Source organism: Zalophus californianus, chromosome 15, assembly GCF_009762305.2.
Source record: "Zalophus californianus isolate mZalCal1 chromosome 15, mZalCal1.pri.v2, whole genome shotgun sequence".
In the NCBI taxonomy this organism is placed as follows: Eukaryota; Metazoa; Chordata; class Mammalia; order Carnivora; family Otariidae; genus Zalophus; species Zalophus californianus.
Genome location: NC_045609.1, coordinates 71,170,854 through 71,193,161, shown reverse-complemented (window position 1 = coordinate 71,193,161; position 22,308 = coordinate 71,170,854). Strand labels below are relative to the sequence as shown.

Here is a 22,308-nt window from a genome sequence, read left to right as displayed (position 1 = left end):
GGAAGGTTAAGTCCTTCAGAGCCCTTCAAAGTCACTTGTTGGATGCTCATAATTTCATGCCTGGCCCCATACTGGTGCTGGATGCCAAGGAAGAAAGGGGTGTTGCGTGTGTGTGTGTGTGTGTGTGTGTGTGTGTGTGTGTACACATACCTGGCCCTTAAACGGACAAGATAGCTTTTACAGACAAGACAGCCTTTACCTCTTTCCTAAGCAACTTGTAAACACACCCAGAGGCTAACATACAATGGGCACAGCCAGCAAATAATAAAGTAAAATTAAATTATGTCATGCCTCCACCACAGTCACGCCCATTGGCTGTCTCCGGAGCGCCAAGCCAATGTTCCTGCCATGGTGCGGTGCGGAGCACAGCGGAGTTGGGAGTGCAAGCTTGCTCTCCTCCGCATTTGCACAGATGGAAAGCATGTTGCAATCCCCGCCTAAAGCAGACTGTGAAACTGGTTTCAAATGCAACCAAGCATCTTAGTACAGTCTGGACTGCGGTGTGGTTCCCCCCGCCCCCCCCCGCCGCCGCCAAAAACAATCTTGTTTTTGTCTAGCACCTTTCTTCAAGGAAGTTTAGGAGGAACTATTTCTTATAATCAAATAAAGTCTTACATGACAACAACCTCCTTTTACAGACAGAAAAACAAACACACTCAGAGGATTTAGAACTTACTCAAGATTAGAGGGTTAGTAACTTTAGCAAATGGAAAAGAGGAGGAGAAATTACTGCTGCAGTTTTCATGAACGGAGTAGAAATCTTCCCTACGTTCTTGCCATTCATTCACTGATTCAAAATTCCTATTTGGTGTCTACTGCATGTGCTAGGCACTAGGGATAGATCAGTGAACTAAACACAGAAAAGTCCTTGCCTTCAGGGAGCTTGTGATCTAGAGGGCGGTGATTATTTACAACTGTCCAAGAGCTAACAGATGCACTCCTCGGTTACCTTGATGGTATTTGGATAATCCAGTCAAAGTCAACTAACCTCAAACAGAAACCAGTTCTGTATAACTACCCAGGCCAATGTTCAACTCCAATAACTCTGTCCCCTGAAAAATATAATTGAAAAGCTTGCTTTATATGCTGGAGAAGAAGCACAAGTTTTTAATCACCCCTTTTCTGTAGTTTTAAAAGAATTCCAAATACTAAATTATGCTGTCAAATCATCTCGAGATGAACAGCTATTTGCACCAGAGGTCAGAGAACATCACAGACTTGGGGAACGTGGTGTTAACAATCAGATGCTGTGTTTTTCACACCATCCATAACTCGAGCTGTTGGCTATTTTGTTTGACCCATACAGTTGGCCAAATTAGTCTATGCTTGGGACACAAACATCACTGGTGCTCAGGGAGCGATCATGAATGCCAATTAATACTAATTTGGATTTCTTCTCTTTGACCCAAATAGCGTGGGGCTTTCTGGTACTTCCGAACCTAAATCCAGAACTATATAAACTACAACTCCTCAAACAACTGGCATGGACTCTTAACATTTTTAGCTCCTTTTCCAACTATAAATTAGATAAAATACATAGATGTTGAGCTCAAGAGTCAGCAATTAGAATCTACTTCATCCTTCACTGTAATTTTGGGGCAGCCAAGCTTATAAAGAGAACAGCTTCCTTTATCAAAAATGTGTGAAGAGTCCATGGTTACTGCCATGTCTTAAGTACAAATATACAGAACAAATTAAGCACCAGGTAGATGTTCAAGAAATGCTTGTTGTAGGAATTTATATATAAAAACGTAACTACTGGAATACTTTTCAGAGGAAAATCTTTTCTTAAAACAAAACAAAAAACAAAAACAAAAACAAAAAAAAACACCTCCAATAGATAATTTCAAAATATTTCAAAGAGCATTTTGGGATCATAAATTCTTTAAATACAGTTTCTAAAACTGATTTTTTTACAATTGTCAGACTGTGATGGTCGGACGAAAAAAGTATCTGAAGCCCATGCAACAATTGAAAGTGCATTTTTATCTAAAAAGATGCATTTTTCTAAAAATGCATACTTTATCCAGACATCATAGAGATCCCTAAGAATTGATTCCTCTAAAAGAGTTTCTTAAATTCAAGGGAAGAAGCCCACAGTTACAATGCTTGTTTTTAATTGAGAAGACTAATGTTTTCAACATTTTCTAAACCTGTCTCTTTAGTGGCTTCAACAAGTATATTTTCAAAGTGTAAGCAGAGCAAAGCTAATTTCTGTGTGCAATTTGTTATAATTGTCAAGCAAGAGTCACTTTTTGAAAGATCTATAAAATAGTATACATCCTGATGTAAGCCACTGCTTAATTAGAATATCAAAATTATCAAAGAGACAGGTAAAAAACAGCAAAACCAACTACACATCTATTAGGTTTCAAAAGACAGACAATGGATACATGGCATCTAAGCCTCTAGTTTACTAGAGCTGCCTGGGGGCTTAACTTTATATCCCTGGACCCCTGTATGGCCCCAGGTGCAAGGATGCCTAAACTTGTTCTCCAGCTTTTCATATGCATCTCCTTTAAATCAGGCAACACTCACTCCTGGATGTTGACACCAGTCTCTATTTTTATAGATTGCAAAACTGAGGCTCCTGGGGAATAAAATAATCTCCCCTGGATGACACAGTAAGTGGCAGAGTCTGAATCTGCACTCAGGTCTGCTTACTCTTCCCAGTCGTAAGACTAGATCCCCCTCAAATCAATACTACATGGCAGAGATTGGAAGGAAAATTCCAGCACAGCAATTCTGAAGCAAGAAGTATACTCCTGCCTCTGAGCAACACATCAGGTAAGGTGGCGTGCACGTAAAATCACTGCGTCAGTAGGGACTGCAGTGGTTCCCTCAACTAACTGAGAGATGGTTTGCAGGTATGTTGGTACAATTAGGACAGATAAACCCTCTAACAGCCTATCTGCCTTCTGATTTTTAAATAAACAAAGGCTGAACACTATAATTAAGATCAGAAGTGCCTCTGAAAGACCAGATGGCAAAGGGGAAGTTACACACACACACACAAAATCACTGGCAGAGAATTGGGAGAGTTTGTTGTTCCTAAGGTGGAAGAAGTGATTTTTAGCAAATGTTTTTAACTGGGTGCCTGGAGGAAAACAGCCACCTCCCCGCAAAAATGATGGCTGGGCCTAGGGCCAGTGTGGAGGAAGCGAAAGGTCCATACTGAGATGGACCCAGGGGGCACCACGTCTGTACTACAGGGGGCTCTGTCGCGCTTCCTGCCTAGGCTGACCTTGCCCAGCCCCATGGTTGTGGGGGGGGGGGGGGGTTCCCTTGGGGATAACACAGACCTAGAAAAGCAGTCAGTGTGGTGGCCACACGGATGCCTGCAGGTCCCCAGAGTCTTCCTCCTTGTCTTATTACTCAGAAACAATGGCATCTCTATGGCCTCAGTGGCTTCAGTGTGAGCCCCTCCCCCCCACAATGGCCCCATTCAATCCCCCACCAAGAGTGATTGCCCCAAGTTTAACGGCCTGTGTTAGGAGAGCACCAGACACAAAAGGAGGTGTTTCCAGGTTCAGTGAACACTTTACTTCCATTCATCAGAGAAGGAACAAAAGCGAATCCCCCCTTTACCTCGGGGAGGGCGGAGGCTGGGCTCTGCCATCTCCACCAAAAGGCAACCCTTTTTCTGGTGGGGGTGGGGACCACATTGTGTTTCAGGATCATGGTGCAAACAAGGTTCCTGATTATTTCTACCTTCAACCGCCAATACATTTGCATAAAAATAGGATTCTTTTGTCCCCTAAGAAAAGCCAAGAGGAAGCTGAGCCAAGAGTCTCAAAGTAGGATCCATGAGGGCAAAGGGAGAAAGAAGTTCCCAAACAAAGACCAATAAGGTCAGTAGATGGACCTTAAATTATGCTTTGGAATCATTATTAGGAAAATAGTTCACCTCTTCCTTTGCTTGAAATTTTTATTAGGGTTTATTGCTATTTTTATTAAGGAACCTAATGTTTACTTTGTAAAATTGTTTTAATTACTAAGTACTTCTGCAGGCAGCACTTGACCAGGATAGGCTACTTTAAGAAACACCATTTCACATAACCCAAAAGTGTTATTTCTCTAATTGCAAGTGATATACCTTGATCTTGACCACAGAATTCTATAGCAATCTTGGGTATCAGTCAACAGCCCCAATTTTACTAGTTGGTCATAAGGCTCAACTTTTTTTTTTTTTCCGTCTGCAGAGTTTACACTAAGTACTAAGACTCGAAATAGCACAAGTCATACCTCCCTTCTCAGAGAGACACCCACCCACCCCTTTACCCAGCCAAGTTGGATTAGTCATACTAAACATAGCCCATTCCCAACCAACTCTTCAAGCTTTGGCAGGCCTAGCCCAGCTGACATTCCCGGCCCAGTTTAACATTACATAATGAGAGCTTCACTCCCATCATGGGCTCCAAGTCAAAACAAACTTGCTGAACTCGGAGGCAGGGCACCAGCTTGTTTCCCAGTTACAGGGCATGGGACTACAAGGGGCAGACCAGCGCTCTTCGCAAAAACTTAAAAATCAGCAGTGAACTCTTGAATCTGTTCTTACTGTGGTCAACTCAGTCATACTTGCTTTGAGTTCAAGTATTGGAGCTCCTCAACCTAGACACTTTCCAAGTTGTATCACATACTGTTGGTGTCAGACTTGTTTTCAATGAATCATTTCCACACATTTCTATGTCTGAGTTTTTAACAAAACCCCAGAAAGCAACACTGTAAAAGGATTCCCAAATACCAATCCTCTGGGAAAGAAGGTGGTAGGATTATATAGGAGGATAAAATTCCCTGCCGAAGACTAGTTGTTCATCCAGCATTCAAAACACAAATGAATGGTAAGATCTGATTTTCTATGTATTGTTAAAGGACATCCATTGCTGGAAAAGTTTTAAAACTCTCTCTGTGTGAATTCCAGCTCACCTCTTCCTAGTTAACCTCCCACAGATAATTATATCAGTCCCTGGTCAGCACCACCATGAGCCTCCTGATCATCATTATGTCAACACCCAGGGCAGCCCAGAAACTGAGGATCTCTCAAGTGGAAAATAAGTGAATTCATACTGAACACACATAACTTCACACACTAATCTCGCAAGAGCTTAAAATTAATAGCACTCAACAGGAACGGTTCACAAAGTCAAATTCCACCTTGAATCAGAGGTAGCTGAATAGAAAGAGAAGAGCCAAGAGGTCCAGACAAAGCCCTGATTCTATCACGATCCGGCTACACGTGACCATGTGATCTTCTGGGCAGCCATCCCCTCACTCCAGGCCTCAGTCTCCCCAGGTTTACAGAAAGGACTGGACAGGATGGGTAGGTTTGATTACCAGTCACCTGTCATAATCCTAAGATTTTGTAACTGATTCTCCCACCCTGCCCTCAGTGAACAAATTACTCTCTGGTTTGTGGCCAGATGCTCCGGGAATTGTTTGTGGCAATATATTAGGGCACTCAGGTCCATTTCTCTGACCTGACTTATTTCATTTGTCTTGCACCAGAAGCCCAGGCCCACGTGCACGATAATCTTATCAAGAGCTGCTACGACCTGTAAGGTAATACCCAATTTACTACTATCTCTTGGACCCACAAGACAGTCCCAGTCAATCTCCCTAGGTAACCTCTTTTTTTTTTTAATCCTGGAGACCACATATTTTCTTAATAAATCAGGAACCAAATTAAAAACATTGATCCCCAGAGCACTGAAGGCTGTTTGCCCTATTCTACATAGCTCCAGCTTATGGTACTTTAAAAATTCCTTTGCTTTCCCCTCCTTCTAAACTGTAAGAGGCTCTTAGAATGCTCAGACACTGGTCTGTCTGGAGCCCACCGAAGATGTGCCCCACAGGGATGTCGAGTAAGTAGATCTTTGTGGTCGGAAGAGAGGCAGAGCAAAGACTCGATGTTGAATGAGCAAGAGCAAGAACGTGGTAAGAAATCCCACTAGGTGGGCAAAACGGAGGAGGAGAGGCGAGAGAGAGGGTTGGGGCCAGAAAGATCCTGGCCACCAGGCATAAGTGAGGATGAAGGAGCAGAGAAATGGGTCTGGCAGCATCTAGGCTATGGTCAGAAGCCCAAGCCTGGTAATTCCCCAAACTCCAAAGGCGGGCTTATCCACAAAACACCCACTTGAACATGGCTTCCTTTGGCAGCCTCACCACCAAGACCATTCACACCAAAGTGGAGGGATGCAATCATTGAGGGAGTTTTGATTTCTCTCCAGGGGCTCTGGAGGCAACTTCTTCTGATGATGCCTCAACAAGGAGCAGACCTCAGGGTGGACTCAATCCATCTTGCTCCTACCCTTATCCCCAGCACCAAAACAGCACCTGGTTCAGAAGCATTCAGTCACATCGGGCTCGATGGGCCGGGGCTGTCCTAAGAGCTGGTGCCCCTGCTGTGTTATCCTGAGAATCTACAAGACCTATTTCTAAGGCTTTTTCATAACTGATGTGCAGAAGCAGGAGATGCCTGTCTTATGGAGTCAAGTGAATGGCCTTTGGGACAACTCAGTCAGAAGTCTGATGTCGGAATTAGTGGGGTCTGAAAACCTCATCTGCATCCCTACGTCACTCCAGAACTTCCAGTCCCCCTTTAATCCCCATCTGCCAAGCTTGGTCTTGTCTACCTGAGAACCTGGCCTGGGAACCAGGTCCTCACTCAGCCAGAAGAGTAGAATCAGCATTCCGGGAGTGTCACTCAATATTGCAAAAGCTCCGGACAGATCTTCAAGCATCGTAAACAACCAGGAGGAGGGCTCAATAATGCGGAGGCATTCACAATGAAGTCGAAAGGGGAGCCTACTGTGTATTTTTTAGGCTGTCTGCAAGTCGATTAAGACACTGTACCCTTTGTTCTAAAACTGTAGGGTACTATACACAATACTGTGTGGTACCACCAAAAAAATTACTCTGAATGCATTGCCCTGAAAGGGATGAAGAAGAGTCTGGGAGCTGGGAGCATTGGGGGTAGAATCTCACTTCTAAGACTTTTCCCCCAGTACTTCTGTATGCCCCTCCCTGGTGTCCAGATGACATCTATTAAATTCAGGCACTGCTCCACAAGGGATCTTGGCCTCTGGCTAGGAGAAGAATAGCATCAAAAAATTGCTTGCCAACAACCCATAAATTTAAACAAGTCAGGATGGCAAGAGGAGGTTGCCTGGGAATCATCATAGAAGAGAAGTCAAAAGCAATGCGGTTTAAGATGGGACACACAGACAGATACCCCTCCAGCAAGATGTTCCTTCTTTCACAAAGGCAAATCCTTAGGGCTCCCACGAGGATTAGGAAATCATCTCTTCACCCATGTGACCACTTACAGTCTTGAAACTCCAAGGAAGGTATGGGGGGGGGGGCGTTGGCTGAAGGATCTCCAATGGACAGCACATCTGACTTGACTAAAGGCATCAACCCAGACCATGGCCCATCCTCGAGCTCAGGAGGAGGGTGAATGAGGGGAACAACATACATGCAAGGGCACGGATGTCATTTGCACACAAGTGGGGTCACAACTTGCATAATTAGAGCGCAGTCCTAGGGAACGTAGAGTCCCGGCTATACTGATTCAGTCCTCCTGACCTGGAAGAGGTCTGGCTTACTCCATCCAGCCTCAAGGATGAGGTCCATACAGTGGAAACTGCTGAAGCTGTGTCAAAGCTTCCTGCTTTTCCTCCTCCTTCTAACTTAGCCCACCACCATGGGGAGTGGAATGCAGCAGAAAGGACCACACGCTGTGCAAATATATGCTTTATGCTCTGGTCCTCACACCCACTCATACAAAAGACATACCATTAATAAGTACAAAAAAATGTGGGGTCTGCCCAGAGCCATCTTGCGCAGAATCCCTCCCCTCGTTAGCAACTACCTTTAACATTATTTGATTCTGAATTCAGACAAAGGAGGAGGTGAAAACCCAGGGATCCTCAGCATTTACACATCTAAAGCTCACTCTGCAAAATAAACTTTCCTCTTTAAAGCCCCATTTTAATCATTCTATCAAGTGGCCTAATTTTTTTTCCCCTTAATTTGCGGGATCCAAGCAATTTTTACTGTGGGTGGTAACAAGAGTCTAACTGTTTCTAATTATTTAAAAAACAAAACCACACACACAAAACAAAACAAAACAAAAATCTATGCTGCCAATTGCCAAGAGACTCAGAAGCCGCAACTTCCGGTAATAAAGATTTTTCTTTCCAACTATCATAAACTGGCGTATCTGGAGAGCATCTGCGTGCCTGCTCTGTGCTTCCCGTCCATGATAGCGGTGAGCGGGGCCCATGCACAGAACAGGGGGAGACAGTGCAATCGGGAGGCCTTTGCAAACATACGAAGACCCAGTCTTTAAAACCCACCCCCTAACCAATCACTCTCAGTGCAACTGAGGGCACATTTTTTTTCCCCTTAATTTTGTGCCACAATTTCCCTCTCTTTAAAAATGAGGACAACAGTTCCTACCTACTGGGAGACTTACGTGGGTAAATGGATGAAAATCACTTCAACCAGAGCTGATACATAGAAAGCACTCAATAGGGGCGCCTGGGTGGCTCAGTCCGTTAAGTGTCTGCCTTCGGCTCAGGTCCCAGGGTCCTGGGATCGAGCCCCGCATCAGGCTCCCTGCTTAGCAGGGAGCCTGCTTCTCCCTTCTCCCGCTTGTGCTCTCTCTCGCTATCTCTATCTCTTGCAAATAAATAAAATCTTAAAAAAAAAAAGCACTCGATAAATGCTACTACTACCTTATTTATATATAAACTGGGAACAATATTAGTTTTTCTCTCATGGACTAGCTGTGAGGGTGGAAACAAGAATATTATGAAACACTGGAACCCAATGCCCAAAGGACTGCAGATTTTTAACAAATGGTGGGTAAGTATTAATACTAAACCACACCCCCCACCAGGGAGCAAGTTCACGTTTCTTTCTTCCCACCAAAGAGATGAATTAAAAAATACCCACTGAGGATAAGTCAGAGCTAATGTTGACAGATGCTTAGCGGGTTCCATGTACGCCATTCTGCACACAAATTCATTTGAAATCTCCCAAGAAATGGAAGGTAGGTACAAAAATTTCCCTGTTTTATAAATGGAAAAACTTAGACCTAGATGGCCCTCAGGAAGATATACATGGTTATTCAGCTAGCCAGCAGCAAAGCCAGAGTCTGAAGTCGTGGAATTTGAACCCCAGGCTCTTAATCATTCCATGAAGCACGCTCTGCAGTAACCGTAACCAAGTACCAAAACAACATCCTCTCTTCTTTTGAGGCAAACCATCTCCTACCAAAAAGGCTTGCAAGAATTACGATTTTATCATTAAACCTGAAAGCTGGAATAACACGTAGATGCTTTTCATGGAGAGGAAATCCAATGGGAAGACCGTGCTATTAAAGACCCAGGAGGAGGAGATCAACGCCAAAGAAGAAGTCAGGAATTTCTTTGGGCTAACTTGGACCTCAATCTCCACAAAACGGCCCTGTTCCACTCAACATGAAAAAGAATCCAGTACAATCCTCCACTGTCCAACCTTGCTTTCTACCCCACTTGTTAATCATGCCTAGAGGGGGGCACTAAGTTTAACTGCAGACAGTCAATTTTGTTAATGGAATTCTAAGCCCATCCGTTTTCAGTGGGGAGGATGAGAGAATCTTTCGCTGTGTTTCTCTAAAGCAAATATTTAGTGCTTTCATCTTTTAGTGCCCTAACATGCGATCTGTCACCCAAATAAAAAAACTAAACCTTCTCATGTGAATGTCTGTAGAAATGATACGATGCTTCCAACGTCAGTCAGACAAATGGCGAGTACTTTCAGAAGGGAGCTGGGAGATCCCTGCGTTGGCTGTCTCAAGTCCCCTATCATTTCAATCCGGATACAGAGAAGCAACTTGTTCCTAACCTGCTTTGCTCCTCTTGTTTGGCCTAGTGGAGTACCCAGGCTTGCATTGCTTTGCTTAGTGGTGGTGGTGGTGCTTTCTTTAAATGAAAACCATTCTTCATCCACCTGGAGGACATTCCTCTACAGAAACCTGTTTTCTGACAACGGTAGTTTCTTATCAGCAAAACTCGCTGCTCTTAGCTGAATGAATCATCAATGCCCTGAATCTACCAAACTCTGAGATATTCCTTCAGCCTGGCAAGCAAGAAGCAGGGAGAAGGGGTACAGCCAGGGAAGTCGGGCTACTTTCGTAGAAGGCAGCTGTAATTCTTCCTGACTCTAAAAAGGTTTTGGGCGCCAGAAAGCCAGAAGGAGGCCTACGACTGTGTTTCTGGATGTCACCTCCCCCCTAATTTCTGCTTTCTGTACTGGGTCACCGTTCCCACTTGTCAACTGGCTGCAATGGCAAGTGTCCAAGTAATTACAGAGACAGGAATTAGATGACACAAGAATTTACACATGTGCAATTGCTTGTACCTTCCCCAGCAGAATCCATGGCAAAGGCATCATCTGCTGGCCAGTCAAGTATGACACTCTGAGCAGGGGAACTTTGAGGTCACCTCTGCTCATTTCTCAAGAGGAAAACAGGCACACACACACATGCCCGCATCGCACTTTTCCCTATGAAAGCATTAGCTCTGAACCACCACAGGTGAAACATAGCTCTGGCCTCCCTGTGCTTGTCCCAGCTTGTCCCAGCACCTAGAGCTGGTACGTACCGATGATCTGGGAAGCACCTCAGGTGCTCGAAGCCCTTACTTCCTGCCTTCACCTAAGAAATGGGACAAGTGAGGACAGCCTGGGAGGACCATGTTGGCTCAACAAAACCTATAGAAAATGCACCGTCTTCATTTTATAAGTTATGCCCAAACCTTAATAATCTGTCCTGACATCTGAGAAAGAATTGCCCACACTGGGTGTGTGGGCAAGAACAGCCAGTTTAAAACACAGGAAATCCAACCAACACTCGTCAGTAACTAACAAGCCAACAACCAAGGCACCATGATTACACCTCTTTGGCTAAAGAAGGCACGGAGGAAGAGCAGAGAGTCTAATAATCAACAGTGAAAAAATAATCTCTCAGAGAGAGGGGGAGGAATCAAGTCAACATTACCTTTCAAATGGTAAAAATGATAAAAAATAAAACCCACATTTCCTGTGACTAAGAAAGGGACAGCATGAGAGTGTGTATACGATGATGGAGCAGTTCTGTATCCTGATGGCAGTGGGGGTCATATAAATTTATGCTAAAATTCACAGAACTGGAGACTGAAAGAGAAGTCAATTTTGTTGGATGATAGATTTTAAAATACAATGAACTCTTGAACAACTTGGGGGAGAGCAGGAGGGAGGTGTTAGGGACGCTGACCCCCCCATGCAGTCAAAAATCCACCTAAATTTTGCTTCCCCCAAAACTTAACTACTAATAGCCTACTGTTGACCGAAAGCCTTGTCTACTCATAAACAGTCAATTAACACATATTTCATATGTCATATGTCTTATATACTATATTCTTACAATAAAGGAAGCTAGAAAAGAGAAAATGTTATTAAGAAAATCGTTAGGAAGAGAAAATACATTTACAGTACTATACCAAAAAAAAAAAAAAAATCCGCAGAGAAGTGGACCCATGCAGTTGAAGCCCATGTTGTTCAAGGGTCAACTGTGTGTGTGTGTGTGTGTGTGTGCGTGTGTGTGTTGTGTGTGCATTTTTTTTTTTAATCCTACATCTCAAAAGAAACCTGGTCCCCACATCTAAAATCTGGGGCACAAAAGCATACATATTAAGCGCAAAACTGAAAAATAGATGGTTGCAGGTGACCCAGCCAAGCAAAACTGCAATGAGGAAAGTTACCCCCCCACCCCAGGAATCTGATCTGAGTCCATTTTGCTGTCCAAAGCAGGACAGGGCCAAGGAGAAAGGAGGGTCCCATTCCCTTGAGAAGCGAACTTATCTGTGTACGATGAGAGCCGCGGGCCCAGAACTGCCCCGCTTCCCTTAGGAACCACATGCATTCCTGAAGCCGACAGAGATACCACAAGCTATCTCCTCCTCCGCCCACCTCTACCCATCTTTCTCATGTGTTCATGAAAAAGTGGTAAGAGGAAAGAAACATCCAGGAGACAGAGTTGTGAACAACCAACGAGCTGGATGTCTCTCCCGGCGGTTACGAGTTTCTTCCACTTTCTTGTGGAGGGGCTCCTCGTGTCCCAGGCAGAGGGGACCTCTCACCGGTCAGCCTGATTCTCGGTGAACCACCGGGCCTGCCGGAAACCCAGTGTGGGGAGCCAGGCTGAGCAGCAGTGACTGAGAGCTCCCCCCGATCCCTGTGCCCCCGGCCCCAGAGCTCATGTGCAACCCCGCAAGCCCATATCCTCTCCTGCCAACTCTGTCTTCCTAAGCAGTGAGAGGCCACCACTGGGGCCACGGGGCTGCATTGCAGGGGTTCCAGCAAAGCTTGGCAGACACAGTGGTGGCTGGGGCTGGGACTTAAATCCAGTGGGGGCAGCCGCGCCCCCTTCTGTCACCCCAATTCCTTCCCACCTCCCTCGCCTCTCACCTTCTTCTTTCTCTGATGACTTTAGTTCCTTCCCTCAGTGGAAGGAACTGACTTTCCAAAACAGAAACTTTCACTCTGAGCACACACAGCTCTCTTCCTTGGGCCTGCCCAGAGAAAAATGTTTCTCTGCTGCTGCACTGGTCACCAAGCTGCCCGTGTGCTTGTGCTGGGGTGGGGCGGGGCGGCAGGAATTGGGCCCAGACACGTGCGTGTGCACACGGACAGGCACACATGCCCCAGGAGGTTTCTAACAAAGAGTCAAAAGCTCTGTGGCTGTACAAAGGCCACCTCCTTCCTCATTTTCAGCTCAAGTTGAGGGGCCAGCAAGTGATTGGAGAAGGACCGCCATGGAAAGGACAGCCAACACGTGCGCGTGCCCCCATGAAGCATGCTACGCCACGTCTGTCACCTTCCTCCCCGAAGCAAACCAAACAAGACAAGTTTTCCACTACTGCATTTTTTAATGCAAACAGGCTTGAAAGGGGACTTTCAGAGATACGATGGACAAAGTTGGCAATGTGTGGAATGAAGGCTGGAAGATGATCTATTTCTTAGTATTGCCTCTTGCTAAACTAGCAGCAGCGGACACAAGAAGTACCTTCTGAGTAAGGTGCACACGACGGGCCTGAGAAGGAAGGGTTAAAACTCAGATCTCCTACTTTGCTCACCTGACAGTAATTGCCCTTCATAAAAATGAGGAAATGCAGCTCCAGAGTCTGGGCTGAACTCTTGTTCCTATCTGTTCTCAAATTCCAAACATCTACCTCCGTGGCATCATTAAAGACACCAACAATACGAAAGTACTCTGAGAAACAGGTATCACAACAGACAGATACACAGACTGATGTGACAGGTAATGTCACAACCATCAGTGGGAAGCATCCACTCCCTCTCTTCAAGTACTGACCAAGTCACTGCATCAGGGGGGAACCCATAAGGAATAAAAAAAAAAAAAATCTTTAGGCTAATTTAAACTCTCCCTGGACACAGGTGAGCCCACTAAAAAGTGATCTGTCACCTCCTAGAATTACAAAAGGGGAGGACCTCACAACAATAAACTGTGTGGGTGATAACATGTCCCGCATCAAAAGTCAAGTCTTCTCTATTAATGACCTTTGTCACATGGGATGCCAAGAAAACATGTGACTCACAAAGAATGGGGGAAAGGGAGGTAGTCACAAAGATAAGAGCCGTGATGGCTCCTGGCAGTGGCGCCTGGCGGAGGTCAGGCAGCCCAAGAGGCATGGCCACAGGGCAAGGAACACCTGCACCTCCCACAGGGGTGAACTCCTTGCAGGGCCTCCGTGCACTCGATCGGCCTGGGCTTCCAACTCCGTATACCGGCCTCACAGGGTGAGAGGAAAAGCGTAAGAAGTGAAAGGAACGGCATTCAGTCCAAGGAATGGCAAACAACATGGTAAAGAGGGCCTCGAATGGTCCTCTCCCTCTCCAGGCCTATTCCCCTGGGCAAGTTGTGCCCAAGCTGCATCAATCACATAGGAGACACACTACCTCACGATGCACTGGGAATGTGATCCCGCTGAGGCGTGAGAAATTCCGAGTGGGGCCTGACAGGGTCCATATCTACTACGGGGGTGATTCATGGGAAGAGGGAATTCATGCACTCACTGGGCCTGGAAGAATTCACCAAGGAAGCTTTGCAAGGAGAGAAAGAGAGAAAGGAGAGACCACAAAATAGTATGGGTGGCCCCACTAGCGACCCCACCCTGAGAATGGATTTGGCCAGGGGGGTGCACTTGCTGGTCTGCCAGCACAGAATCGTCCAGGGCTGAACGCACGAAGCTACTGATCATGTACATCACAAGGGCAGTATGGACTGTCTGGGGACGTTCTGCCTTCGTCATTTTTAACTCACATCTGCTCCCGCGTGCAATGCAATGGCGCCAGAACAGGGGAATTTTAGAAACAGTCTGTCGGCCCTGGGGCCATGACTAAGCTTTTTGAGGGATACCCACAGCCAGAATGGGCAACCCTCAGAAGTTTTACAGAGACTCTTCCTGGCATACATAGGAAAGTGTTTCCATCACGAGAGATGGAAAACAAACAGAAAACAACTGCGTAAAATATGAGAGGAGCCTGCCTATGATTTTTAAAATACCTCTCTTCAAAGACCGGAAGGAAGTCTATCAAAATATTAACTTTGCAGGGCACCTGGGTGGCTCAGTTGGTTGGGCGTGTTGCCTTCAGCTCAGGTCATGGTTCCAGGGTCCTGGGATGGAGCCCCACGTTGGGCTCCCTGCTCTGCGGGGAAGCCTGCTTTGCCCTCTCCCTCTGCGGCTCCCCCTGCTCGTGCTCTCGCGCACTCTGTCTCTCTCAGAAGAATAAATTTTAAAAAAATCTTAAAAAAAAATTAACTTTGCCTCTGAAGGTACTTTTACTGTTTTCTCATTCTTTATGTAATAGGGAGTAGGAAGGCAAATTAAACAGTCTAACTTAACAGAATGCTTGCAAAGTTACAATGTAGACATTTGTAAAGCAAATACTTCCCTTCTAATGCACTTTGTTGTGTAAATCCAGATTTTCCATACATAACACGTATTGAAAAATAGAGTACCAAGGAAATGAAGCAATATCTATATTTGTTTCAATGACTAACAAGCAAAAATAAGACTTCAGCTGTGACACCATGCTTTTTAGAAATCAGACATATAATAAGCCACAGATTTATAGGATGTGGTCTAATAAACCTAAGAAAAGTTTCATTTCCTCCTCACCAAAGCGGTTCACTCCCTGTCTGTGCAACTAGTTTTCTGCAAAGTTAGCAGATGTCTCTTTTTTTTTCCTTAAATGTGTAAGTTGAGAGATCAATAAGCACCAACAATAATAATGTGCCCCCCTGAATACACACACACACACACACACACACACACACACACACACACACGCACGCTCACTCACTCACTCTCCCATATCCCTAAATAGGAAATAAAAACGGGCTCAACGCTAGCAAAAGGATAGGTGGCCCAAAACATCAAAAGGGACAGAGCTTGCCATCTTGCTAATCCCCAGCCACTGATCAGGAAAAATTTATAGAACCCCTGGAAAGGGGGAAGCAAGGAATGAGGGAAGGATTTAGACAAAGAACTTTTTAAAAGGTTGTTTTCAAGCATTTCCGTGAAAATGGTATTAACTCAGCAATTACAGGAAAAAACACTCTTTTCTTATCTGAATGCACTTATGCCACGGGTCACACCCTATTATTGTCACTATTAAACATGTTAATAGCCCCAATGTAATGACTTTGTGTGGCTAGCTTTAAAATGTACATGAATAAATAGCTAACTAGAAGAAAAAAAGTGACTCATGCCTGCCTAGGTGGATATTGACTTTCTTAGTCATATTTACTCAGTTGGTCTACCAGCCTTAATTCCCTGGAGGAGAGGGCTGAAGTGACAGAATCCAGCCAACTTGCAAGGAAAGAGAAGGAGGAGGGACAATGAAGGTTGAGTCCAGCCGGGGTAGAAAGTGTCCCGAATGTGGTACTGCTAAGGCAGAAACTTGACTTTGAGTGTCCTGAATCAAAAACTTCCTCCCAGCCCCTGAGAAGGCAGGGTGTTGAACAGGACCCGACACACCTTCTTTAGCAAGTGGAGGATGGTTAGTATGGAAGACTCTGACCCAGGGACTGTTGCCATGGTCTTCAGTGACAGCAGTTTTATGGCTATGCCCCTGTGCTGTGTGACCCCAAGCAGCTGCTACACCTCCCTGGGGCTCACTTGCAAAATGGGATCACAGCATCTCCCTCCTCGGAGTGTGGTCAGGTTTTGGAAGTTACTATGAGCAAAGCACTTCCAGAAGCGCCTGGCCCATAGGAGGCGCTGTGTGAAATCTCACTCTGACCAGTATTTCCAGGCATCCTGGGTATCCTGGGAGGTGCCCCCAGGAAGCAGGCTGGGCAGGTATTCCACGCCCATCCCCCTTTTACAGACCCCGGGAGCACATCATGGAGGGGTGAAGTCCCTTGCCAACAGACGTGACGGAACGCTGGAATCAATCCTACTTCTGACTCCAATCTCGTGTGGTTTCCACGACGCTACCCAGAGCCACGTCTCGCACACCCACGCTGTGGGTCAGGGTTCCCCTGTCCCACCACAACTCCTGAGGTAGAAAGTACTACAGATACATCACTAACTATTCCGTGAAAATGTCTATGGCAAAGCAAGCTATACAACTGAGCTCCCCAAGCAGTGGCTGGCCCGTCACACCGACACACTCTCAGTGTGTGATTCCCCAGGAATCCTGCCGAGCGCTCGTGCCGGACACCCGCTCCTTGGCCGAGCTCCACTCTCCACGCTTCGACTCGCTAGATGCTCACAGCAGCCCATGTGTGAGTCCCCTTCACCAGCAGGAAACTGAGGCACAGAGCAGCTGGGTAACTTGCCCAAGCTCCCACAGCCCACGAGCGGTGTCTGTGTGTCTGGCCTAGTCACAGTTTAGGGACCTAGACCCAATCCGGGAAGCAGGGCATATTGGTGCTTCCTCAGAAGATGTTTCCACGTCCTGAGGGCAAAGCTGAGAAATGAACAGGGTCACCGGCGTCAAGGATCTAAGTGGCGCCTGCGGATCTCAAGTTATAAGGAAGAAACCCAGTCTTCCTGTTTTATTTTCCTCATACTCAAAATGGGTGCCTGGTTCTCCTTTATCTACCTCATAACTCTGACCAAAGATTAATGAGTCACTGTTCGCCGGGCCCCGGTGGGGGGAGAGCTGTGTGCAGCATGGCCTCATCACCCGTGGCCAGGACAACAGCTAGCTACCCTTGTTACAAGCTAGACCAGGGGGCGGCTGCTGAGAAAAGCCTTCTCTCAGGCCATGGCTGCTGAACAGAAGGCCTCCCTGTGCTGTCACACCCAGACCCATCAAAGGACCGGGGCCTTCCGCATTCACGGGCTCCAGGAAATCTGAGTACAGGCACCATCACAGGAGGAGGAAGGGGGGTTTCCAAAAAGACCAGAAACATCTTCAGTTTTATTCACATCTGGCTGAGAAGGGGGCCACGACATAGGAAGATTTCCACGAGATACCAACACACGAAGTTACCAGAACTCAGACACGTCGTAGTGTGCAGAGGCATCCTTGGTGTCACGTCAAGTGAGAAGAAAATACAAAACTACTGTTAAGGTCCAATTCCAATCCTGTGAAATATTTCTAAAGTTTAGACACAGGAATGATGAGAAAAAAACGCATCCCAATATTAAGCCCGAATGCCCAACACAGCACCCAGCACATAGTAGGTAAACTATGAATGTTTTTAAAAGGCAGAAGTTTCACTAATTGGCTCTTAAATATTCATTTTTTCTTTAAAAAAAACTAGCATTAATACTAAATCATTTGCCATTTAAGTCTAAAGAGTTCATTGACTTTTGCTTTTCTGAGAACCAAAAGCATGTTCTACACGGTCTTTATTCTTTGGGACTGCTAATCTGAAGAGAACTGTCACTCCCAAAGATGGAGCAATGTGGGGTATTGACATCGTATTTAATTATTTAAAGGAAATTAACAATGCTTCCTGTCCTTGGACAGCCACGTCTTCGAGAAAAGCCATTCACAGCTGCCTCGGGAAGGTACCACTGCAGAAGACTGAGCATTTCTCAGCACCCTGAAGTCTCCAAAAGAATCTGTAAGTTCTAAATAACTAGGAACAAAGGTAAAATTGAGATAATAACTTCTCTGTCCCCCTGGGAGCTGTGTGAAAGGTCCCAGGAAATCATTTCCTGGGGGTCAAGTTTAATGGGACAACATATTGCTCATCATTCTCACAGAAGCTACGCATGACACTGGACCACGTGTAGCCTCTCCTGGGAGCCGAGCACCTGGGGTTCACAGGGGCACCACCCTCCACCCTCCCCTCGTAAACTGGCATTCTTACGGCGATGATAAACCTATCAGTGATCACAATACCCAGACATCATGGCACCCGACATGACAGCTACCTGACGGGAATTCAGGGGCCATGGCGCACGGGCCCTGCCCTAGCGCGAGGTAAACTTTGGATGGGTGGTTTCATTTCAGAGCTAGCTCATCTCATACCGTCATTCTGCTCCGAGACCTACCTCCAAACACCAGGGCTCCCCAACCTTGTGTAAGGAGTGGCTCCTTTTCATGTCCCTGAAGACTTGAGTGCTGACAGTGAAGTCTGAGGGGGGGTAGAAGTGCTGACAGTCATGTCCCTGAGTGCAGCAAGGGAGGGGGCACTGCTGCCAGGAAGAAAGGGGAACAGAGTGAGGCTTGGGAGGGAGGGGGACGCAGTCACCAAGGCATTCACGGTCCCCAGCCTGACCTTCTTCCCTGACCCCACACTTCTCTACAAACTCCAAGCAAGGCGGGCTGTGGTTCCCGATGCGACCCCAGGACTCTTCCACCTCCCTGCCTTCCAGCCTGGGGCCCCCTCTAGCAACATCTTAAACACAGTGTCCTCTATGCAGCCTTTCTGCTGCATCCCTGCCCGCAGTCCCCACCTCTGCCCATCCCCACCCCCCCCGGTGGGCTCAGCCATTCCTTGCTCTGAGCCTCCACCGAGCCAGCTGGCCAGCATTCCCTCTCCCTCTCCCTCTCTCTCAACTTACCTTACTGAATGTTCTATTAATTTAAACCATGTGACACCGCTGGTATTTCTACCCTACAAAAATGCAATCAAGTATGGTGCCACCCAGTGCTAGAGCTATTTGGGGATCTGTCTAGTCACCTTCCCCTCTGCCGGTCTACAATTTTTCGGTGAGGGGTGACTACACCTCCATCTCTGGATCCCTGGGAAGCATCAGGCAGCACACACCTTGAGTGCTCAAGAAGCATGTGCCATACTGAATTTCAGCACAGCTTGAGCTCTAGAACGCCCGCAGCTTTGGTTCACTGCCTGCCTACTCTGTCTGGGGCTTTTGACGGGAACGTGCATGGTGTTCTGCAGCTCCTCACAACCACCCTGTGAGGTAGGTATGTGCCCATTTTACAGAGGAGGAAACCGACTCAGAGACTTAAGGAGCATGCCCAAGGTCACACAGCGAGTAAATGGCAGAAGGGGAATACGGACCAGGTCTCAGTCAACTCATGCTGCTGCTGTGTAGACTCGGATGGCTGTCCAGATGTTGACTACTGCTCTATCAACAGGATGGAGAATTTAGGGGCATAAAGAGAGACCTGCGATCCAAGAGGGGCTATTTCACAACAAAGAAATATCATTTTAATTGTCTTTTAAAAAGGAAAATGCCTGTGTCCTTTGTATGGGTGTATGACTTCTCTACTCAAGTTTTTAAAGGGTTTATATGAGGAAAAAATGCCATAAATTCTTCACCCTTTTTAATCCCAAATAACAGAACTCAGGATTAAGAATGTAAGATGGAGCACAAAACCCAATTATCTTATGTTCTGATATTCACCCAAGAGCAGCAGAATGAGCATAGTGGGTGCTAAAGACTCTGGGAGATAGGAAATCGGTGGAAATAAAGACAAATCCTACAAAAAACAGCAACCACCTTTCCAGAACAATTTACATGGTTACCATATTACCTGGTCCTCCTGTGGTACAGGGTGAAAGGGGTATCCAGGTGGATTAAAACCGTTCAAAGGCCAAGTGAACTCCCAAAGTGGGAAGGGGCCACGTAGCCAGCAAACTGGGGCAACCCCAGGGCCCTGGCTGGCTACAGCTCTCCCTGTGTCTGGACTTGGAAAGCCACCAATGCCGGAAGCCAGAGGTCTGCCCCCCCAGAAAGGGCAGCCCAAGCCCTCAGAGGAAGCACTGGTTGCCCATGGCTGGAGGTCTCTGGTCTCCGTCTGGGAAGCAGAACCTCCCACTCTGCATTTCTCCACAGCGCTCATTTGTAAACAGGAATGTGAGTCATTAAGCAAGCAGGAGTCCATTTTCAAGATCGGCCCAGCTTTACAACTAAGGTAATCCTATTCTGCCTTGTCACAGTGGTGACTCACCTTACTGTCTCCCACCAGAGGTGACATGATTTAAACCTCCAATTTTTCCTGGAAGGAACCCAGCAATATGGGGGTTTAAATCCCTGTCTGTTTGCTTTGTTTTCTAACACGGTGCTGAGAGCCAAGAGGCAAGGCTCCCAAGGGCAAGCGCCCCAGAGGAGTTTGGAGAAGAAATGTATCTAAGGTTACCATAGACCACGCATCTTTATTATCTTCCCATGGCCTTTCCTCGGGGTCTATACTCCCAGAGGGGCCTGTGGTTTATGAGGACAAGTTGCGCTGGTGCGCGCGCGCGCGCGCGCGCGCGCACACACACGCGCACACACACGCACACACACACGCACACACACACACACACACACACACACACACACACACACACACACACACACACACACACACACACACACACACACACACACACACACACACACACACACACACACACCCCTCTGCCTAAGATCCAGATCTGGGAACCTCAGAGCCAAATCTGCACGTCACTTCAATTCTGTAGGAGCTCCCAGCTTTGAGATGTGTGAGATTAACCTGATCCTCATCATCTCTTCTGGGCCTACCCTGCTTTTCTTCTTTTTTCTCATTTCTTTAAATATTCATTTCCAATCTTTGTGCATAATGTGAAGTCTTCTAAGCCACTTCAAATTTTGGAGGGTAAAAAAATGTCTTATAAACAAATTCAAATGTATCTACAAATACAAAATCAATCATTTTGTAAGGGGAAAGAACTGTAGCAGAGTCTCCCCTAATAAATACAAAACTCTTCAGTGGATCCACCCTAAGGATTAGAAAGCAGACATCCACTGAGTTTTCTGCTCAGCATCCATTCATGCTGTTCCCGGTAGTAGTACCTTGACTTGTTTATAAAGCCATGTAGTTTACATGGAGTGGACCCCTCAGTCCAACTGTACTCAGCATATTACATCCCTTGACCACAACCACTGGTTCAGAACTATGGGGGAAGAGAAGATCTCTCTGGACTTCAACCTACTTTCATGAGGGGACATCAACCCAGGGCCAAGGAGAGAAATGGTGTCCTGGTAAATGGGCCCCTGGATCCAGCCATGCCTGATGCCTGCCACCTGTGCACTTTTCAGTCATACACTCTTTTTGCTCAGGCTAGTTTGGGTTGGGTTTGAGGGGAGGGGGAGAGAGAGAGAGAGAGAGAGAGAGAGAGAGAGAGAGAGAGAGAGACATCCTGACTGGAGTAGGCTAGTCATCTAAGCCAGACCGACCTCAATAATTGTCCATCCACAAATCAAGGGGTAATGTGGAAAGAACTAGAGACACTCCAGGAAAAGTAAATGAAGGCTTCATGAGGTTCATGCTCCTGGCATGATGAGGGGGTTGTTATAAGGCAGTACTTTGGAGCAGGCACCCAGTACTTCTTGAAAGAAGAAAGAAGAAAGACTGTGGCTTGCGGCCGCTGTCTGGAACAGGGAGAGAGACCCTGAGCAACACCACCAGTAGGAATCGATGTTCGACCCTCCTGTTCCTCTAGCACCACAGATGCCACTGGCCACGCTGACCAACTTTAGGATGTGGTCCCCAGAAGGTAGGAGCCACGGATACTGAACAGCACCAAATCTGCCTCCTAGCTTTCCCCAGCTACACCGCCTGTTTGTGACAGAGGACTTGGAGAGATGCATTTCACCTGGGGAAAGTGAAGGTTCGAAGCTGAGGCGTGTCAAGACAGAAAGCAGACAGAGTACATGGCGGCTTTCATTTTCACCGGTGACTCAGCACCTGATGACACAGCATGTTGACCGGTCCTGGGCATGGCCACACGGATCAAGAATCAAGATGTGTCACCAAAAAAGTTGTGGTAATGTTTGTGTACTCTACTCTTTTGTTTCTTTC

At 46.5% G+C, this 22,308-nt stretch overlaps 1 protein-coding gene across 36 annotated transcripts in view; it reads right to left on the bottom strand.

Annotated features, from left to right (window-relative positions):
* TCF7L2 (transcription factor 7 like 2) overlaps positions 1 to 22,308 on the bottom strand; it is a 196,671-nt gene that overhangs the window by 53,684 nt on the left and 120,679 nt on the right. For 18 of the 36 annotated variants that reach the window (XM_035724226.1, XM_027595549.2, XM_027595527.2 and 15 more), the window contains one exon: positions 18,567 to 18,710. The exons of the other annotated variants lie outside the window; for them this stretch is intronic. In XM_035724226.1, the coding sequence (XP_035580119.1) occupies positions 18,567 to 18,710 (144 nt within the window). The remainder of the gene's footprint in view (positions 1 to 18,566; positions 18,711 to 22,308) is intronic. 36 annotated transcript variants of the gene reach the window in all.